The 21,172-nt window shown below is 40.5% G+C and overlaps 1 protein-coding gene across 1 annotated transcript in view; it reads left to right on the top strand.

Moving 5' to 3' along the window:
- The window catches only part of tenm4 (teneurin transmembrane protein 4), a 147,531-nt gene that overhangs the window by 111,247 nt on the left and 15,112 nt on the right, over positions 1 to 21,172 (top strand). Inside the window, exons 22-28 of the mRNA XM_034113348.1 lie at positions 2,703 to 2,952; positions 3,360 to 3,380; positions 7,212 to 7,444; positions 8,288 to 8,442; positions 12,871 to 13,748; positions 17,794 to 17,966; positions 20,695 to 20,930. Coding sequence (XP_033969239.1) covers positions 2,703 to 2,952; positions 3,360 to 3,380; positions 7,212 to 7,444; positions 8,288 to 8,442; positions 12,871 to 13,748; positions 17,794 to 17,966; positions 20,695 to 20,930 — 1,946 coding nt within the window. The remainder of the gene's footprint in view (positions 1 to 2,702; positions 2,953 to 3,359; positions 3,381 to 7,211; positions 7,445 to 8,287; positions 8,443 to 12,870; positions 13,749 to 17,793; positions 17,967 to 20,694; positions 20,931 to 21,172) is intronic.

Genomic DNA, 21,172 nt, shown 5'->3' with positions numbered 1-21,172 from the left:
GATTCCTTTAGTTTTATGCACTGGTGAAAAGTAACAAATTGTACTTTTATAAGATGTTGAAGTGCTTGTACTTTTCTTGAGTATTTCTATTTAAAGTAACTTTAGACTTTTACTCCACTTTATTTAAAAGGGAAATAATGTAATTTGACTCCACTGCATTGATTAAATCCTGTATTATTTAATAACTAAGTGACTTTTCACATTAAGATGTTGTGAAAAATTAAACTAGTTTAAGGTATATGAAAGTAAAACATTACATTATAGTTCTTGAAATCATTCATTTCTGTATCAAAACTTTGTTTGTCTACAACAGTCAAATGCTACTTGATGCAACAATAATAATACAAATCCAATAATGTAGTACATATAGTAATATATCACATATGGAGGAAATGTTTCTGCAGAATTAGTACTTGTAGGACTTTAACTTGTAATGAAGCATTCTGACATTACTGTATTGCTACTTTTACTTAAGTAAAGGATCTGAGTATTTCTATCACCTTTGATCATAATCCAGTCATTTCATATACATGATTCTGAAATGGGCCTTTAGGCATAACAACTACTTTTACTTGCATTTTTCAGTATAATTTGATGCTGATACTTTTGTACTTTTACTTAAGTAAGATTTTGAATGCAATACTTTTACTTCTAATAAAGGAATTTTACAATTTAGTTGTGCTACTTTAACTTTAATAAGAAGTCTGAGTACTTCTTCCACCACTGGTCTTATGGAATGAAATGTTCTTATGACTCAATCATACTGTGCCATTTGTTAAGGTGGAACATTGTTGTTTGCCGCTCCCTATTGTATTTTACACACATCATTCTGCATGTACCCAAGACAGCAGATAAGTACCACCTTGTCCGCTCAGTGCCTAAGACGGTGCTTTTAGTGTAACATTGAATTGTTCTCCCTGTCTGTTGCCTTTTTGAGGCTTTTCCAATTCAGCAGTGTCATGTTGCATCAGATAGATCTGACTTTTTTATTACAGCTGTCCACTTTTAGGCGAGCAGGGTCAATTTTGTTATTGCCATCAAATTACTCCGGAAAGGCAGGAGTGGGAATGAAGAGAGAAAAGACTTAGGGGCTAGCTGTCAGTAGCTAGGCTTCACAGTCTGTTTGTGTCTGGAAGCGCTCATCAGAGGAGATGAAGCATACTTATAAGAAAAGTGCCCAGGAAGGTGGCACTTGGATCTGTCACACTGAACCTGCTGAGTCTGGATGTGCTGTCTGGGTGAGGCAGAGAGCTGCTACTTGCCCCCTCACCACCTGCACTGCCAGTTCCTCCACCCGACTCCCCCGTTTTGGCACCTCCATGTCTTGTTCATGCCCAGCATTTTTAGAATCATCCCTAATTAAATTGCTGTCAGTCTGCTACTCCCAGCAGCAGCAGCCCCTAAGATTAAATCAAGTCCCAGGAAGGAGATGCTTGGCTGATCTTTTCTAATAGACCAAATGTTGTGCTGCTCAAAGAACTCAGGTCACCATCAGAAGCATAAAACCACCACAGACATGCAGATGCTGAATTTCAAATATGATTACATTGATTGGACAGCGGGAACATCTTCACATTAACATATTTGAACATTTTCCAAGAGTAGATTGGCAAAACTAATGGAAACATAGTGTGTATGTGTGTGTGGGTACATGCCTGAATGATTGCATGTGAACTGAACTCGTACGGCTCCATTTATATTCATGTGGAGTTAGAAAGGGAGGCACAATGCCATTTTAATCGGGGCAAGTCAATTTTTTCGTTATTGTGACTGGGTGGTAATTTTCTAGCTCGAAGGTATTCCTCTTTTGCCAAAGGGCTTTTTGGCACCCATTTGGCGTGAAATTGTATTTCCACCCGTTAAAACAGACGATAGAGTACTCTTAGTGCAAACACTGGCACACAGATTCATTTGAATGGCTCCAGTTGTGGCGGAGTTGCACTCGCAGACCTCAAAATGTTCATCATTTGTACTTTTGAAACTGCAATAAACAATCTTTGGTCACTAGGAGAAAATGACAAGCAGCATAAGAGCATTACATTGTTTTATTTCAGCAAAACTTCAAACAGTATTGTATAATTTGTATGATCCAAACTTATATTGTGCGAACATAATTATGTAGGAACTTTTGGCTTATACAATAAAGTGTATTTTCTTAACAATTTAGGATTGTATACATGCACGTAGACATACCTAACCTAACCTAGCTAATTTGGAGCAACCTTTATGATCACTGTAGTAAAATGACAGTCAACAGTTGCTAATGGTACCATATTTCATTTTTGTTTAGTTTATTACTATCTGTATGACTATACTTTTGTATAGTTTGGTGAATTACACATGGACAGGATTAAATCCCCCTTAAAACGATCTCTGACATTGATCACATATAAAAGGTGCTGCATCATTAAGCCTATTGAATAATTGTTTTTCTTGGAGGGAACTAACCTGAATGCCTTACATGGCGTATTTAGAAACACTGCTACATGACAAAGAATATAAAAAAACTTGATTTAACTGTCAAACGTTCAAGCAATTTATGTAACCAGAGGGGGTCTGGTTACATAAATTGCAATACCTGTAACTTCTATGTCACATCTGTTTTCAATGATCCACAAGTCAGCACTTGCATTTATGCCTCAAATAGGCTCGACCAAAACAGATTGCCGGTTTAACGTTTTTCTTTCCTGTGCCCTCATCAGGTATTCTTCACATGGGCAATGGGGAGAACGTCTTCATCTCCCAGCAGCCCCCTGTGATCGGCAGTGTGATGGGGAACGGGCGCAGGCGCAGCATCTCCTGCCCCAGCTGTAATGGCCTCGCTGACGGAAACAAGCTGCTGGCTCCTGTGGCTCTGGCCTGTGGCTCGGATGGAAGTCTGTATGTGGGCGACTTCAACTATGTGAGGAGGATTTTCAACACGGGGAATGTCACCAGCGTCCTGGAGCTCAGGTAACGGAGGAGTAGCTTGCTAACATTCACTGAGGACCATGAGCTCAGATGGGCTTGCACACAGGTCATAAAGCACAGAGGCTGATAGAGATAGACAGAAAAGCCCTAAAGGCCCAGGATTGATGGTCCTGCCTGTCTCCTCCACCTGTATCAGCTGGAGGAGTTGGCCCTTATAGGGATGAGGACAATGTAATGGGTTCCTAACAGAGCAGGAAAAAGATAAATGTGTTTTTAAATGTCAGCAAAGAAGGTTTGACTTATAGATACAGAATATGATGTGTTGTTATGATTCTCTTATAATTAATTCTGTCCACTAACAAGTGTTATTTTGTTATTTTCTATCTCTTCACTAACAAATAACATTTTCTCTCCTTTCTCTCTCAATTCCTGCTGCTCTTGGCAAACAGAAATAAAGACTTCAGGCATAGGTAAGCCTCACAGTATTTGCTTAAATTAATATAGAAAAGGGTACAGTCCACATACTTGATGTCGAAGTGCCCTTTCAAACCAATTTTAGACACACACTTTTGAGCAGCGAGAATATTATATCGTATAATACTGACTGGCTGACTGCATCATTTTCATCTCCATAAAGCTTGGATTTAGTAGTTTATTATTGGTTTATGAGCTTGCTTTATCTCTAGATTCAGTGCCTTGTTCACTAGAGTGTTTTTGCATCTGTAAGTGTGAATTTAAAGAGCAAATGCAATGGATTGGTCGCTCAGTAGAGGCACTTTCCCTTAGGATTAAAAACAACTTTAATAATGCATTTTATTTATGGGCGCCTTTCAAAGCTCTCAAGGACACCTTACAGAGCATAATTAAAAACAAGCAACAGCAAACAGTAATTCAAGACTTAAAAAACAACAATCAGTTTAGAAGAATTAAGATATTGAATACGCCAGTTTAAAAAGTTACAGGTATTATTTTTGAGGGATTTTTTTAATTATGGCACAAAATGCAACCCTACAGAGCCTCTGAGAAAAAGAAAATGTGAGTTAGTTTCTCGTGTGCACCAGTAACTTTTGCGTGCTGTCTAGAAAGTTATTGCAAGAAACCCAGCCATTATAAAACACATCGGTTTTTGTTTTTCTTGTCAGAGAGGTTTTAAAGTATTGTACAGTCATTGGGAGACAGTGCTTTATGGTGTTGATTTATACTTAAAAGCAAATGTTGCCCCGATAGTTTAATTGCACTGCATACGACAGGTAAACAAAAATACAGATTTAAATCAACACCTTTCTGACATTTCAATAGAAAGCCTAAAAATATGATGTCAGGTGAAAATAATAAAATGGTAACTCGGTGTAGATGTTCTCATTGGCGTAGGATATAAAGATACAACCTCATTTTATTTAGCAGGTGGCATGTGGTCGTTTGATACCATGCATGACTTCAGCTGAGGAACATTGCAGTCACACTGAGGATGAAAAGCCAAGTGATGCTGGTCACTGACCTCTATTTTCAGAGGACCACAAAAAAAAACCTCTATTGCTTTTTACGCAATATCTTAATCTTGTATTTCTGCAGAACAAAATTATTTGTGTGTTCAATAACTAAAGAAACATCCTCATAGCAAACGCAAAGAATCTCTAACGCTCTGTCCCTTCGCTCTCAATACCCAAAATACATGTGCATAATCAAAAGATAAATGTATGTAGGAACACACATCATGTATGAAACGGGTGGCTGCCTGCTGTTCATGTGTGAGCTAGCGATAGGATGGTGAGGTGGGTGATCTCACTGCAATGTTCATTGACCCCCTACTAAGGATGTCCCCATCCACTCCAACCATGCTCCCCCCGTTGCCGCGCCAGCATGCAGCAAAATCCAATTATCTTCTACAAACTAGATGTTGTCAGTGAATATAGATGGAGTATATGGCCGTAGCTCAAGGTCAGGGAATAACGCCTCATAGTTTCAAACACTATGGGGGACAAACACGGTTCTACATGTGACTGGAAGCTGATAAGCTATCAGCTGATTGCACATGGCAGATATAATGCAAAGTAGTATCCAGTTATTGAGGCTTGCTACTGAGCCACTCTGTGACAGCAGTGGTTTCTCTCAGACATTCAGCTGTACCTGGAATGTACTGTAGGCCGTCATATCAGTCAGCTGGGTCAGTGGGCTGTTTGTGACATGTGTGCCTGAGGTGTGCTGCAGTGCCCTGTCATCACTGATTCATTGAAGGTCAATTGTCATTTAAAATTATGTATGAGAGTTGACAATTCCACAGACCCACTAGTCTTTCTTCTTGTTGTATTATAAAAAACATAAGCTTTGGCACTGTTGTGCAGAACATAAGCCCTAAAGAACCCTCAAGGTTATAGTTGAAATTCTATCTTAATCCACTTTGAATGACACCCTGCTGACAGGTTTCTCTGTAATGCTTATTAGGACTGGCAGAACTGAGCTCTAGCCTGCCCTGATGACTCTGGTCATCTTTAAGGTGGTGCTAAACACTACACTGCTTAGCAACAAAAGGGAGAAGCTGAAAATATTTGTTCAGGTGGAACCAGCAAATGGTTGCAACATTTTTTTACGGATAATTTCTAAATTATTTAATAATTTATTAGATTAATATGATGTCATATAGGGGGCAATGTAGATAACACAAAAAATAAATGGGGGCAAAGGGGGAACACACCTCCACATTTTTCGAAGTTAACAAATTGCTTCACTTTGCAAAGTTGATCAAGCCCATCACACCACAGATGCATATTGTTAACAGGGAATGCCACACAGATGCTAATTACAATATGTTGATTCCGGGCTAAAATCCAGCTATTTCATTATGGCTAAACCGGATTACAAGGTATAATTTGGTTAGTAAATCCAACCTTGCAAAGTCAAGCATGTGGTGGACAAGAGCATTTTCTCCCGAAATTATGACTTCAAAATATCATAGATTATGTAATTTGTTTTTACAGTCAGAGTTCTTTATTGGAATATAACCTGCCTCCCCTAATTTCGTATTTATTTATTTTAACCCACAATGGCCCTTGTAGATCTTTGTAGATTTGCCAAATTGTTGATAATACAGTTCTGACGTTCAGTTACTCATCTAAACGTCCGCTGTGTTTCATGTCTGGAAGAACATGTGTCCAAGTACAATGTGTTCTATGTACTGTAGTAATGGGCGCACTGAAAACTGTCAAATCTGTCAGTCATATCAGGTGGATACAAAATAGGATTTGACCTGCCTAGAGTCAATAGCATCCAGCAGTGTATGGTACCAGTGGGCTTGGAAGTTTTACTTACAATCTGTCATGGATTGATTTTTCAGCAGGAGATAATGTTTTTTATTCTATTCAGTTAAGATGTTTTTGTGAAAAAATAGTCCTCTGTGTCACTTCATTTATACAACTATGGATTTCTCTTCAGTCATCTTTGTTTGCTGTGTTTGCTGACACCTTTTCTGACAGGAGATTGCTAATAGATTGTGTGCATCACCACCACAGCAGGATTGGTTATATGTGTCTCTATGTCTGACAGGTTGGGCAACCTCCTGTGGATATGAGGGATTACTTTGCTGACTTAGTTGGAAGTTTAAAAGTATATTATTTCCTACACTAGAATATCTACCTCATGGATGCATGGTGTGTTTGGAATGAGGCTTCAGTTTTGGATTTGTTTCTGTAGAGAAAGCCCCATTGGAGACAGAACATATACTTGTCTGTGCTCCTTCTAGCCATAACTAGGCAACTGCTACAGTATGAGACAGATCTATCACAATGATTCTTTTGGTTAGGGATGGGGGAGTAATTAGGATCTCTGTAAAGAATCCAATGTTCCCCAATGACGTAGTCCCAATAGACCCTCGTTTGTCTTTGTCTTCCTTACTCTTTATAACCCCCAGCATTGCTATTGTTCCAGTCATTTGAAAGAAACTACACATATGTGTCTACGTATACAGTATTTTCACATAATATGTCTTCAGTGTATAAATCTATAGGCTACAGGAGTTTTCACCCTCTTTTGACAACAGGGATTTCTAACAAAGCTGACTGTATTGTACATGAGGTCTAAACTCCACCATTATGTCATGTTTAATCTCATTCTCTTTTGCCATGTTTAATCTCATTCTATTTTTTCCCATGTCCGTGGTTTAAACTGTAATTGTGCCCAATTGACTCTCTTAATGGCTTTTGAATCCATTTTAATTGTATTAAACAATGTTCCTTATTGAAAGCACTGTAGCTGCATCCAGCTTTATTGACTTCCATTGGCTTGGTCCTCTCTCTTCCCCTCCTCAGCAACAGCCCTGCTCACAAGTACTACCTGGCAACCAGTCCAGTGAACGGCGCCGTGTACCTGTCGGACACCAGCAGCAGGAAGGTGTTCAAGGTGAAGTCCCTGAATGTTGTGAAAGATGTGGCAAAGAACCTGGAGCTGGTGGCGGGCACAGGTGACCAGTGTCTCCCGTACGATGACACTCGCTGCGGGGATGGAGGAAAAGCTGCTGAGGCCACTCTCACCAACCCCAGAGGTATTGTTTTCGTTGTTATTATAATCAATGTAGAGTGACATCCCAAGTCAGTTGGTGGTCTTGCTTCCTTTTTTAATTAGACTAGATTGCTGGATAATTAAAGACAGTATTCCCAAAGGCTAAATCAATACACTTCAGGATTCATGCCGTAAACAATCATACCTCCATCACTTAATGCTGGACACATTGGCCTAACTAGCTTCGGTTATTTTTAAAACAGAACATATATTTTTGATGGCATGCTTTCCCTTGTGTTTCCTGGGGTCTTCTTGGTCTTGATGCTTCCATATTTGGATGATGCATTAGTCACCAGATCACATGCTTACTTGTTGTCCTCCATGGGGATGACATTGTGATTCATATGTACTGAAATAACACTCAAGTCCCTCTGAAATGTGCATCACATTATAGTCCGTCATACAAATAGAAAATGTTGCCGTGACTACTAGACTAGATGTTTCATAGCTACTTGAATATTGTGTGACACACCCTGAAGTAATACAAAAATACAGAGATTTGCATGTAGTTATTTCAGCTCCATTGTTTGTTTTGGGCTGAGGGAACATGAGATAAAGGGACTCTATTGATGAAATTGTAGGTTTAATTGAATCAATAAAAACAGTACTCTTCATATACTTCATGTCTATTGTTCTCTAATATTGATTAAAAAAAATCAATCTTCGCATTAGCTTTCATTGCAGTGATTATTCTTTAATTTGTATTGCAGTGAATAGCACTTACTTGTCATTTAGTGGTTCTCTGTCCTCACTTTAAGTCTCAGATAAACAAAACAACTGATGGATATTTTCCTCTTGTGTCCGTTGGGGGGCTTTTTATCTGCAGGCATTACGGTGGATAAGTACGGTGTTATCTTCTTTGTGGATGGGACCATGATTCGCAGGATTGATCAGAATGGTATCATCTCTACTGTTCTGGGCTTCAATGACCTGACCTCTGCCCGACCTCTCAGCTGCGATGCTGTGATGGACATCTCTCAGGTACGACCTCTCTGACCTGGCCAGCAGAATGTGTTTTCTCCTGTCTCTCAACATACTCCCATCTCCTTGAATAACCCCGGTCAGGCGGCCGACATCCCAATATGGGCTTAGTTCCGATTCCCATTTGTTTATCGTCTGCATGAGGCCAGCTTTTCAAATACTCAGGACTTAAACAATATACTGAGGTAGAGTTAGGCAGTTAGAGCCTGCGGGCATCTAGCATTTTGTTTGGATTCCACTGCCAGTAATAGTTGGGCTCAGATTTGTAATACTCCGCAAGAGGAAGTTTGTTAGCAAGACAGTTTAAAACATAAAAACCCAATGTGACAACAGAAGATGTAAATACACAAAAAATACAATAAACTGTGTAATTTATAAGGAATTTATTGTATATTTGAAACACATGCACATATATTGCACATCTTATCTTAACAGGATTCAGCTATTTTTTGCAAAACTTTGATCATTCACGTGAGTAGGGTCAGACCAAGGATTGTATGGATTTGCTCAAATCAATGCTACGAAAAATGATGTATGGCTGTATTATATGTATATAAAATATAATTATAAACACAATACAAATACACGTTCTTGATACACACAGAAGCTGGAATAAACATAGCACTGGCATATAGAGCCATGCTGAAATCAGAGGTGGCACTGTAGTCCCGGAGCTCACATGTACGTGTCAAGGGGCCACACAGCACCAAATGCAAAGGGCCGTTGACCTATAGCTGTAGGGGGATGATGAGGGTGACCTGTAACCTCAGTGGCTCTAGATTCACCCACACATGTTCACTGATGCACACATATGTAGCAGACTGCTACCTCAGACAGAGCACATTCCCCAGGCAAGGACACTGCTCCGAGGTCACATCGCTCTCTAGCTCAGTGACTTGCTTTGGAGGTGAAGATACTTTGCATACCCCAGCAGCCTTTGCATGGCTGTTTTTCCTGAAACATTTTTTTTCAATGCAAGTACATAGGAGTTGTTTGGATATACCTGCCATACTGTAGTAGTCATTTATAATAAAAAAAAACTCCATACTTGTTTTAGATTTACTCCCATGAGATGAGCATTCCAGGGCCTTAATGGTAAAATATGATTTACAATCCACTAGTTTGTTTCAGCCCCATGGTGTTTGTTATTGAGTAAGACTAGCAAACCGGTCCTAAGGGGCTTCAGATGTCAGTGCAGAGAAGCTTTCTGTGTGTCTGTGAAATGATGTATTCAGGAGAGGGAGCAAAGCCTCCAGCTGCCCATTTCCAACCCCGGGGAACTCCACCCCCCTTCCTGACCTGTGCTTGCTGCTCCCTTACCCCCCTGCGCACAAGCAAACACAAGCGCCTATAGATGCTCACCATCCAGCAGCCAGGACACAAGCAGACTGACTGCAGCTGTACAACGATGACAAATCGCACCAGCACTGCCAGAGACACTCAGACAGTAAAAAGCATCCATTAAAAATGCATCCAGGGCACGTAGCTTCCTACTTCAAACACTCCCCAATCCCTCACTTAGGACCAGAGTTTCTCTGGAGAAAGCTCATGGCAGTGGTCATTACTTCTGTACCTCACCTGTTCCAGGCATGAAATAATGTCACAATTCCTGCTCTCCTCTGATGAGGTTGTTGTTTTCTTGCAGTGCCATCTGTGCAGAGAGCGTACTGTAGAAGTCCTTTCTTATTCGATGTGCACCTCTGTAATCTTTCTTTCTTTTAACTTTGTATTATCATGAAAGGACACAAGTGTGTGCAAATCCTGACAAAAAGATGTTTCCCTAGCTTGAGTTCAAAATGTTGCCATGCAACAAAGAGAAAAATAATAAGGTTTTTTCTGAGCTTACTGTGTGCACACTCCCTACAGTATGTGCCATGTTCAGCTTTGTATTATCATGCGATAGGACAAGAGTTTGACCTATTTCGACAATCTCTTCATTTGTTTATACCAAAGTCTTCGCCCTTGCTGTTCTTAAAACGAGTCTGCTCCATTGTATGTTTCTCTTGTAAATCGTCCTTGCATTTCCCCGCTGAATTCAAACTTAAACAGAGGGAAACCATGTATTGAAACAAGATCACTTTAAAATATTTAAAGTGTATTAGCAGCTTCAGAGGGCTTTATCAAGCCTCTGACTGTGACATTCAATTCAAGTCTTGTCACTCTTCTCCTGGCAGACATCATGCTGGTATGAGCAAATAGTGAAGAGACTGCTAATGGAAAAGGACAATATGGTGCTACACTGCTCCTAGTACTAGACTCCTGGTACTAGGATGGGTTAAATGCAGAGAACAAATGTCATTGTGTGCTGTGTGCTCTGCATGTGTGACCATTAAAGAGGGTTTCATCCCTCCAATTCTATCTATCTATCTAATACAAGTTCAAATACATTTAAAAATAACTGTTGTGTCGGTGCAAATCCATGACGTGCTTCCTTGGCTAATAAGCACATTTTGTGTTTTTTTGCTGGAGGCTGCTGTGTCAGACAGGCATTACTGACAGCTGCCCCACTGTATAACGGGGAGGGTATGATCGGGTTACAGCATATGGGACAGCAGCTCGGGAAATATCCCCTCATCAGTCAGAGTGGCGTGAAAACCTCCTTACAGGCAGCTCCTCCGAGCCACTCCACACTCTGGCTCATGAAATATTTAACCACCAGTGTTGACAAGGAATAGGTTTTAAGGAATTTAAAGTCTCCCCTTCATTTCCCAAGTAAATGCATTTTCTGCTCACTGAAAGATGACATGTATCCACTGCCTGTCCTCTGTTTGTTGTACTGTATGTGGCCCAAGATATGTCCCGTTATATAAACCTCATCAGTTGTGTGTGGGGGGGGGAGGATGGGAGGTTTATGGGATTTGAGCTGTGTGTGATGCTCAAATCGTTTTTTTTATTGAAAGTGGTCAACTACTATGCTGGTAAAGAGTGTCAGGGATTCAAAAACATGACCAATGCTAGGAGTTATATAATCACCTTCAGAGACACATTTGTCATATTCAGATGAAATATTTAGGGATATGTGCCCAAAACAGATAAATAAAAGACAATATATGGCATGAAAGCTTTTGGCTGTTAGCAACCTGCTGTTCTGTGCTTTACTGAATTTAATATTTTGTATTTTATGACGCCTGTGTTTTGTGCCATGTAATGCAGAGTAGCATGTCAAAATAAGTTAAATCTAATGAGTCAGTCTTGACTGTTTTCCCAAATTATTCAATGAAAACATTTTTTTCTCAAGGCCTTGTAATCCTCAAGCTCTTGAATTTGCAAGTAAGAAACCTTCCTTTTTATTTAAAGGCTTTTGGTGAATTTACTTTTTACTATTACTTTATTTTCCAAGAAGTACAGCCTAATCAAATACATAACAAAGCTTAATAAAAAAGAGAAAGAAAGAATGTATTATTTAACCACAGTAGGTAGATACCATCTCTATTGTCCTCACAGATGAACTCAGCATGTTGCATTTGTCTATTTCTTTAAGACTACTACTCATACAACTTTTGTTTATTTTAAGAGTGTAATATGATCCTCAAAGTACACATGACCTGATGCTCAGGAGATTTCCCAGTTCCCTGTAGTTGCATTTCCAGGTCATTATGACAAATTAGTTAACCAGAGTAACATTCATTCACCTTCACATCACCCACTTCTAGTACAAAGTATCCAAAACAATGCTAAGGCTGCTCTTTTTTAATGGCTTGCCAAATCTGAACCTGCCTTTGTTTGTGCCTCAAGGCTTCTATTGAAATATGGCACTTCATATTATGTTCCCAAGGGGTCCCCTGCGATCATAAGAGAGAGGGAGGCCGGTAAATTGGATGAATCCAATCATTTCAATTTGTTAAAAGCCTGATATATTGTTAGCATAACAATAGGTCATCATTTAAGAGGCCAAAGGCAGGCTGTACTTTCATTTGGTAAGTGTGCTCCACTTTCTTTTCAAGGACTCATGCTATCTCTTGTCATCACAAAATGAATAACCCAGAGCAAAGGAAAAATGGTGACAGGGTGGAGGTATAAGATACAGTCCTGTGTGTACAGAGTTCTCACCAACAGTTACGGTGTGATTTTTTAGGTTAATCTGATTTTTTTATAGATCTCTTCCTGTTATGCGCTCCCTCAGCACCACTGCTATCATCTTTGATCTTCAAAATTATGTTTTGTGCTTCCCTTTTAACAGTACCAAAGCTGCTGTTTTCCTCCTTATCAGATAATAAATCGTTTCAAATAATGTTTTTGCTTCCAGCGTAAGCTATGAGATAGCCCACCTTTTCCACAGCAGCCTATCTTTTTTGTAAGCACTTTTCAATGATTGTTCCCTCAAGGGACTGTTATGTCTGATAAAGTGAAAACTATGTGGATCAATAAGAGTATGGTCTGTTTTTCTGACCTAAAGCTGATATTCTTGTTGTGTTTTCTTGCTCTTAGGTGCGTCTTGAGTGGCCCACAGACCTGGCAGTGAGTCCCATGGACAACTCCCTGTTCGTCCTGGACAACAATGTAGTACTCCAGATCTCAGAAAACCATCAAGTCCGTATTGTTGCAGGCCGGCCCATGCACTGCCAAGTGCCTGGTATTGACCATTTCCTCCTGAGCAAAGTGGCCATACATGCCACCCTGGAGTCCGCCAATGCCCTAGCAGTGTCCCACACTGGTGTTTTGTACATTGCTGAGTCAGATGAAAAGAAAATAAACAGAGTACGACAAGTGTCCACCAATGGAGAGATCTCTCTGGTTGCAGGGGCACCGAGTGGCTGTGACTGCAAGAATGATGCCAACTGTGACTGTTACTTTGGAGACGAAGGCTATGCCAAGGATGCTAAGCTGAATGCACCGTCGTCTCTCGCGGTGTGTCCGGATGGAGAGCTATACATTGCAGATCTGGGCAACATCCGTATCCGCTTTGTGCGCAAAAACAAGCCCTATCTGAATCCCCTCAGCATGTATGAAGTGTCCTCTCCCATTCACGATGAACTCTATCTGTTCGACTCCAACGGCAGCCACATTTTCACTCAAAGTCTGACAACAGGAGACCACCTCTACAATCTGACCTACACAGGAGCAGGAGATCTGAGTAGCATTACTGACAAGAATAAAAACATAGTGAACATTCGGCGAGACACGACGGGCATGCCTCTGTGGCTGATGGCCCCCGATGGGCAGACATTCTGGTTCACCATTGGCACAAACAATGCCCTTAAATCAGTGACTGCACAGGGTCAAGAGCTGGCTGTGATGACCTACCACGGAAGCTCAGGACTCCTTGCAACTAAGACGAATGAAAATGGATGGACAACTTTCTTTGAGTAAGTAATATTAAGAAACATTGTAAAACACTGTAATAATCTTTTGAGAGTCTGGTTGCCAGTTGAGCTGATTATAGATTCACCCCACAGAGCAACTTAATAGATCTGTTAAATTCAATATAGAGTTGGAATATCTGAACAGAGATCTGTCTCTATATGTATGGTAGGTTTGAGTGTATATTTAGAGTTGAAGTGCATTTTGACATCTGAGTTAGGTGTTTGGGCACATGATCTACCTTCTTATGTCTATTTCACTTACAATACAAGGCCTGTGGAAGTATGGGTGTAATCCTATTTGCTGTTATCATACCAAATAGGATTACTGGATGATGTGTTACTCATCTGCACCCATGCTTGCAGTGACAGACTGCAGACCATTGCTTGTTTGGAGTTGAACAACATATATCTGCTGGCAGGCACATTTACCCGTAGGACTGTGACAAGGCCCGGCAATATAAGCATAATAGAATTGCCAGAGGTAGTAATTGATTGAGGCGCACCACTTATTGTGAGAGAACAACCGAAGACATAGGATTTCATGTTCTTGTGGTTTCTATGGAGCAATCTGTCCCTTAGCTTAATATACTGTACCCAGGGATACTGTGCTAACTGGATGTCATTCCAAAAAGTGTGATTAAGCTGGTCAGACATCTGTTACACCTCGCTTGAGGAATATAACACTCTGACACATAATCAGACGCTCTGTTTAATCTGAGCAGACATTTATCACCTGTGTTTGATTTGGTCGTCCCCGGAGACGGTTGCATAGGCATTTGTCAGAGTACAGGGAATTGCCTACGGCTTCGACAAACCAAGTGGGTGGTTGGTATTCTAAATGATTTCTCTTTGACTTCCTGTGAAATGTCAGATGTTAGTATCAGGGTTAAGAATAGACTCAAAGTAAAGTTGCCTTATTTAGAGAAAAGACAAACATATTTTATTTATGATTTCTTTCCTTTTTTACAACACAAAATGAACATATAGATGGGACAAAATAACAAACATAAAACACACTGCCAGCTGATAGATAAAAAAAGTGCTCATGCATGTCAATCCCTAGGATGAATTAAATATACACAAAAGACTAAAGGTCGGTAAATACTCATACCCATACTCTTAGCTTCCAAGATGTCCAGCCTTCAAAAGCTTTTTTAAAGATGAAATACAAATGATGGATGTTCAGGATTTCCTAAATTCCTCACCAACCTTACCTATACCTAAGGACCAAAACAATTTCAGCATTTGCAAGCTAGATTTTATTTAGTAATATCAAAGAGCTTTACGAAATAGAGATAATGTGCATACATATCATTCTAAAACGGTACTGTCATCAAGATCTGTAATGAAAGAACTAAAGTATGTATTTTAAATGTTGTAAATATGAAACACTGCATGGTATCTTTAGCCGGTAGTAAATACAATGTATTGCTAGAGGCTTGTTTCCCACCATTTACTGCTAAATTATTGTACCAACAACAGACGCACATGACGGCATTACAACCTACGCTCCCTCAAAAACATGCATATTTTATTTAGAAATATATAACGTTAAAATAAAGAAAAGGAATTATTCCTGTTTCTCTCTTTCGAATGAAACAATGACATCATGTTACCTATGAGCATCATCCATGTTTAAATGAAACCCAATAAAGAGTGTTGTTTTTCTTCAATAATAAGCATTGAAGGTCACTCCATACCTGAGGGGATACACCTTCATTTGCCATTGTCAGAATGAGCATTCCTCTCTGCTCAGCAAAGTGCACTGCTAAACATTTTTACCAATATTAATTCATATGTACTTACGTCCTGCAGCCTATACGGTAAAATAACTTATGCTGAATGCAGAAACTAAACACAAAGGGACTGTCTTGTGAACAAAAGACAGCTGCTATAATGTCTTTCTGCTGTAACCCTTTCTGCTGTAACCCTTGGCAACCTCATTTTTGTTCACGCTTACTGTATACGCAGATGCTCCGCTGACCTCCTAATGTCTTTATTGTATGATAAGTGCTCATGCTTGAGGCATGCCGTAAATCTATTCAATCATGCAGCATTCTGAAGGATGCCTAATTATTCTCTTGGCCCTCTAATTGACAGGCCAGTAATGCATCTAGTCACTGGGTCCAAGCAAATATTCTTGGCTTGATTATACATCAATTATAGCAGCTAAATCATGTAAAACAAGTTGTTTTGAATCAATCACAAGGCTGTTGCCCTTATATCATATGTACAGTCATTAGCCACATGTGTTTTGAAATTCTCACGCAGGAAGAGGAAAAATTCAGCGTTAGACTGAAGCTAGGTTTGCCAGAGGCGACGCTGATATGAAGAGTCCGGGCTATTGTTGGGCCCCAGCGTGAAAGGTCATAGAGCTAGCATGTGACACAGAGGTGATGCAATCTGAATGGACTTGTGGCCATCCAGTCGTCTCCTTCTGCTGAGCAGCCTGCCTCTGCATGCCCCTCTTGTCCAGAGAAAGCAAGCTAATAGGCAGCTGAGTTGAAGCAGGCCAGAGCCATTAGAGCTCAGCCGTGATGCCCGAGGAATTGCTCTAGCTCTAGGGCCTAATTGAGACAGAGAGAGTTTGGGTCAGTGATCAAACTGGGGATGGCAGCGTCGCTCTGGAATGAGATTTCTGTCTTGTGGACTCTGTCTTTTGTGCAGAGGTTAAGGAAAACAAGAGCACACTCTTTGTCCAATGAAGTGAACAGTTACAAGTGGTCCAGCACAGATAATGTGCAACTTCTGTGAGATGAACACAGGGAGAATATCTTGCTTGATAAAATATAAGCAGTATCAGAAGAAATCAAACGCTTAAGATATGAATTACTCTGCTATTTAGTATTTCCTAAAGTGGTAAGACTTTGGGTTGTAATGCATCTATGAGTCCCGGTCCCTAGTGCAGTTGAGATCAGATAACATTTATCTCTAGGAGATGATTCCTCTCCCACTCTTCCTTTCCATATTGGATATTTGAGATGGCAGCGCTGAGGAAATATCCGTAAACCAGCACCCGCCGTCTCATTTATTAGAGGCTTTATTATGGCAGGCAGCAACATTGAAGAGGGCTTTCCAATCTGTATTCAGTGCGCAGATAAAGGTCTTCATTTTAAGTAATGTACCGTTCACTCACACCTATTCTGGAACACTGGCAATCTGAAAGATTTCAAATTGTTCTATGCTGATGTGCTCTCTGAGCGAAATGAAACAATCTGGCCACTCCTGTTCCTGTATGTGATGAACTGACTGATTTGTAGGCAGGGGAGATGCTGCATCTCTTGGAGGAGTCTCACCTCACTGCTCCTATTTCATAGACTGTATAATGAGATTAGGGTGATATCACTAATCTTTTAAGCTAATAAGCACAATTCCAAATGTGAAAAGGTGTGTGCTTTCTCATCTTGGCCATGACAGTTTTTCCTTGTCAAAAGTTCAGGTTTTTTTTTTTAAATGTGCTTCCAGCCTTTGAAAGTTATTTACAAACTGAGAAGCATTTGTATTGATGGCACATTCCCATCCTCATGCAAAAGCTAAAAAGGTTGTTTCGCCTGTTGGTGCACCTACTTTTTATTCATGAAACGCTAACTGCTGTGGACTTTGCTCACATTTTAGAAGTTGTGTCGGTTGTGCTTCAGTGATTGAAAGCTTTATTAAAGCTGATGGTTCTGAGTTTTATTACCTCAGACTGCCACCATTGAAGATTTTACTGCGGTGTTTACTGCGTTTACTGTGTTGACACATTTCTACAATTTGTGACAACAAGAGGAAAATATTGGACACCCATTTCCTACTTGTAATTACCACTGAGACAGTATATCCTTGAAAGCAACTCAACATTAGTCACATTTATGTTGCTGCATGCATGTATGCTTACCCTACCTGCAGCTGATTGCTTCCTTATGATTTAAAAGATTTCAACAAGGCTCAGAAAATGTCTCATGACAGCCCTGTTTATGATTCTGCTGCAGTGACTGTTTATACACAGTCACAAACAACATGCCCTCCCTTTGCCTTCTCTGGCTCACATTAATGTGTTTCTTTGTAGGTATGACATTTACGGGCGTCTGACTAATGTCACTTACCCCACGGGCCGAGTGAGCAGCTACCGCACAGACTCTGACAGCTCCGTCCGCATCCAGACAGAGGGCTCCAACAAAGAAGATATCACCATCACCACCAACCTGTCAGCCTCCGGCACCTTCTACACACTCATGCAGGGTAAGTGTCTTTTACTGTAATTCACAAATGGAACCGGTAACTTAAAGGTATTTTGTGTCAAACGAAGTGCCAAAACCACATTTTGTCAGATACCTCTCTATAAAGTTATTATTCATTCATTGGTAAGATATATCAACTATTCTTGACTCAGAAGGTGTGTCGGTCCAAAAAACTGTCCCTGTGCTATCTTAAATAACCACAACATCATGTCTCGACTCTAGGGTTGCCCACTAAAAGGGAACTGAACCTTAGCCGGCTAAAAAAGTCTTAGTCAACCAATTTTTCATTAGTTTCAGAAAACAACTTTTTTGTATTTGGTCGTCAGCCGGAAAACCCCTCACACTTTATTGGGGAGCTGCGCCTGGTTCATGTGTCGGGCAGAAATCCAAAGTGTGGGATCATTGAGAGCGTGTAAAGGACGACCATGAGAAGGTGAAAGGAAAACTGTGCAAGCAAACATTTGCTTAATTGACACGGAGCTCACCTGACAACAAGTTTCAAGTAAATGGGATTGAAGGAAAAAGCAGCAGTGAGTGACAGCGAGTCAGCCCTAGCCTAATATCATTATATTTAGATATATAATATAGAATAATTCTGACCTCAGAAAACATTTATTTAAAGTTTCAAATTCATGATCAGGGCTTAATGCACGTATACATTTTTGCCAAGATGTTACTCATAACGTATTTTCTCAACCTTGAAACCAAAACCAGTAAAGCCAATAAAATGAGTAACATTATTTATCATAAAGTAAACCAGTAGTAATTGTGGACTACTGGTTTACTAAAAATATATTTGGTCAAAGGCAACCCTACTTGACAGATTTCATTTATTTCATCTATTGTTATTTTAATAAATCATGTAGTGCAACTCTCATTTAATCAAAAACACACTATATATTGACTTTCTGTCATGAAACACATTTCATAAGGCACAATGCTGGGGGCCCATACAAAATGTTCCAGGTTGAGTAAGAGAGAAGCAGGCAGAGGGTGGACTAACGGTGTGTCTTAGTTCACCTGATTTGTCTTACACATTTATAGATTCCGATATCATGTTTTGTACCCGTTGATAGCTTTGAACTTTTCTACCTTCATTCCTCAAAGTACTGCGCCACCTACACCTTTTCCCCCTCTAACATTTGATTCAACATTTAAAAGTGTGCTCCACTCACTGACTCACTGCAAAACTGAAACAGGAGATGGCAATCTCTGGTTTCTCACCGGTGCTCAATGGAGTGGTCACCTCCGCGTTGTGACCTTGTCCTAGACATCTGCTGGTGAGAGGAGCGGCGCCAGGAACTCTGCTGTTAATTAATTCACTATTGTCTGCTTTGTAAGCCCTGCAACTGGGTGATCACATAACACATGAATGCACCGCCTTCATGATTCCTTTCTGCTCATCTGGTTGTTTTTGTCCTTTTTCTTTGTGCGCTTCAACACACCTCATGGTTGTTAATCACATTGTCATTATATGTATCTGATTACTTAAATATTCTAAGAAGTTATAGTGTAATTGTCTTTAAAAAGGACCTTTTATGAGCTAATTATAACTAACTGTTGCTTTATTAGTTAATTGTATTAACCAAATAGGCTCATTGTGATCTTACACTTCAACATCCTTATTGATAACTGAAAATGTTGAGCCCTAGCATCAGGTGTACTGCTGCATTATTAGTTTGGTTTAAAGCAATCCAAAGCCCCTTTAGTGTCAGCGTAAAGGTAAATCCCTCCCATTCTGAACTGTTTGCATGCATTCCTGTAAACTGTCCAATTCAGCAGTATTTCCAGCTTCATCTGGTCTTAGTGGCCCCCTTTTGGTAGGGTCGGCCCCAGAGACTGCTGGTCAACCCCTGAAGTGTCTGTATGATTTAGCGAGGTAAGAGCCAGTGCAAGGTCAGCCCTGCCTCCTCTGCCCATTTCTCTTGCCTCAGCAGCACAACACATCCTGTGGCTCCCTGTAAAAAAAATACTAAACTCTAATCTTCTCACGGGCTGTTTATTATATTGTTTGTTGTACAAAATCAAGACATTTTTAACCTGACATGTCACCATGCAGAAATTACAGTGTGTGTGCTTCTTTCTGTTAAATGAAGTCAACTAATTAATGTAGTGTTTGACAAGCCATTATTTTTCCACAGTTTTGAATGAGAATAATATTCATCCCGGTCGCTGTCAGTCGACTGACAGGAGGCTAGAAGGAGTCATTCTCTTATGAAAGTACATGAGATGCTCAGTGAAAACATTAGTCACTGGTCTGGTGCTGCAACACAGGCTGTCGTCACCTAGGGGACAGTAACAGACAGGCTCAGATTTATCCCACGTGTGTGCGTGGGCGTGGGCGTGGGCGTGTGTGTGTGTGTGTACTGTATGTGTGTTCACCCTCCTTTCTCTGTGGCCACAGGCAAGCCAGCAGCTTTGATAGTTTTCATTCCCCCATATCCTCGAGGCTGCTGCAACAGCTGTAAAACTTTACTTTACTGGCGCTGTGAAACCTCTCACTATTGATCTTTGTTGTCACACACCCAAGATTATCGCAGTGGTTCAGTTAAATACTGCTGCTAAAGGCTTTCTTTTTGCTGAGCAGCGTTTTTAGGTCATTATGTTTGTGTCTCGCTGAGATGAATATTAGATTTAGTCCTCTTACATCAGCTTCAAGAAGCACTGATTGTTTTTTTTTGTTATTTTTTTCTAATCCTAATCGTTTCCACCTATCTCTACATCCTCAGATCAAGTCCGGAACAGCTATTACATTGGTCTGGATGGCTCGCTGCGGCTGGTGTTGGCCAATGGTATGGAGGTGTCGCTGCACACAGAGCCCCACTCGCTGTCCGGCACCGTCAATCCAACAGTGAGCAAGAGGAACGTAACACTGGCCCTCGACAATGGCCTCAACCTGGTGGAGTGGAGGCAGAGGAAGGAGCAGGCTCGTGGCCAGGTCACTGTGTATGGCCGCAGATTAAGGGTAAGCTTGCCGCCTTGCAAGGAGTGACTCATGCTCACACAAAAAAAACACACAATGTGATAAGGATGGCTGACTGCGAGGAGAAATTCTATCTCGCTCAAAATGGCCTTGGATTTCACCCTCACATGTCTCCACATACTGTGAAATGTAGCCCTGACTGAAAACCCTCTGCATTACTCAGTGTGAGTCGTAGGTGTATGCTAACGAATAGCAGCCATGTTCACTGGAAGACAGTTTGAAGG

Source organism: Trematomus bernacchii, unplaced genomic scaffold (genome assembly GCF_902827165.1).
Source record: "Trematomus bernacchii unplaced genomic scaffold, fTreBer1.1, whole genome shotgun sequence".
NCBI classification, from domain to species: Eukaryota; Metazoa; Chordata; class Actinopteri; order Perciformes; family Nototheniidae; genus Trematomus; species Trematomus bernacchii.
This window is presented reverse-complemented; position numbering and strand designations above follow the sequence as displayed.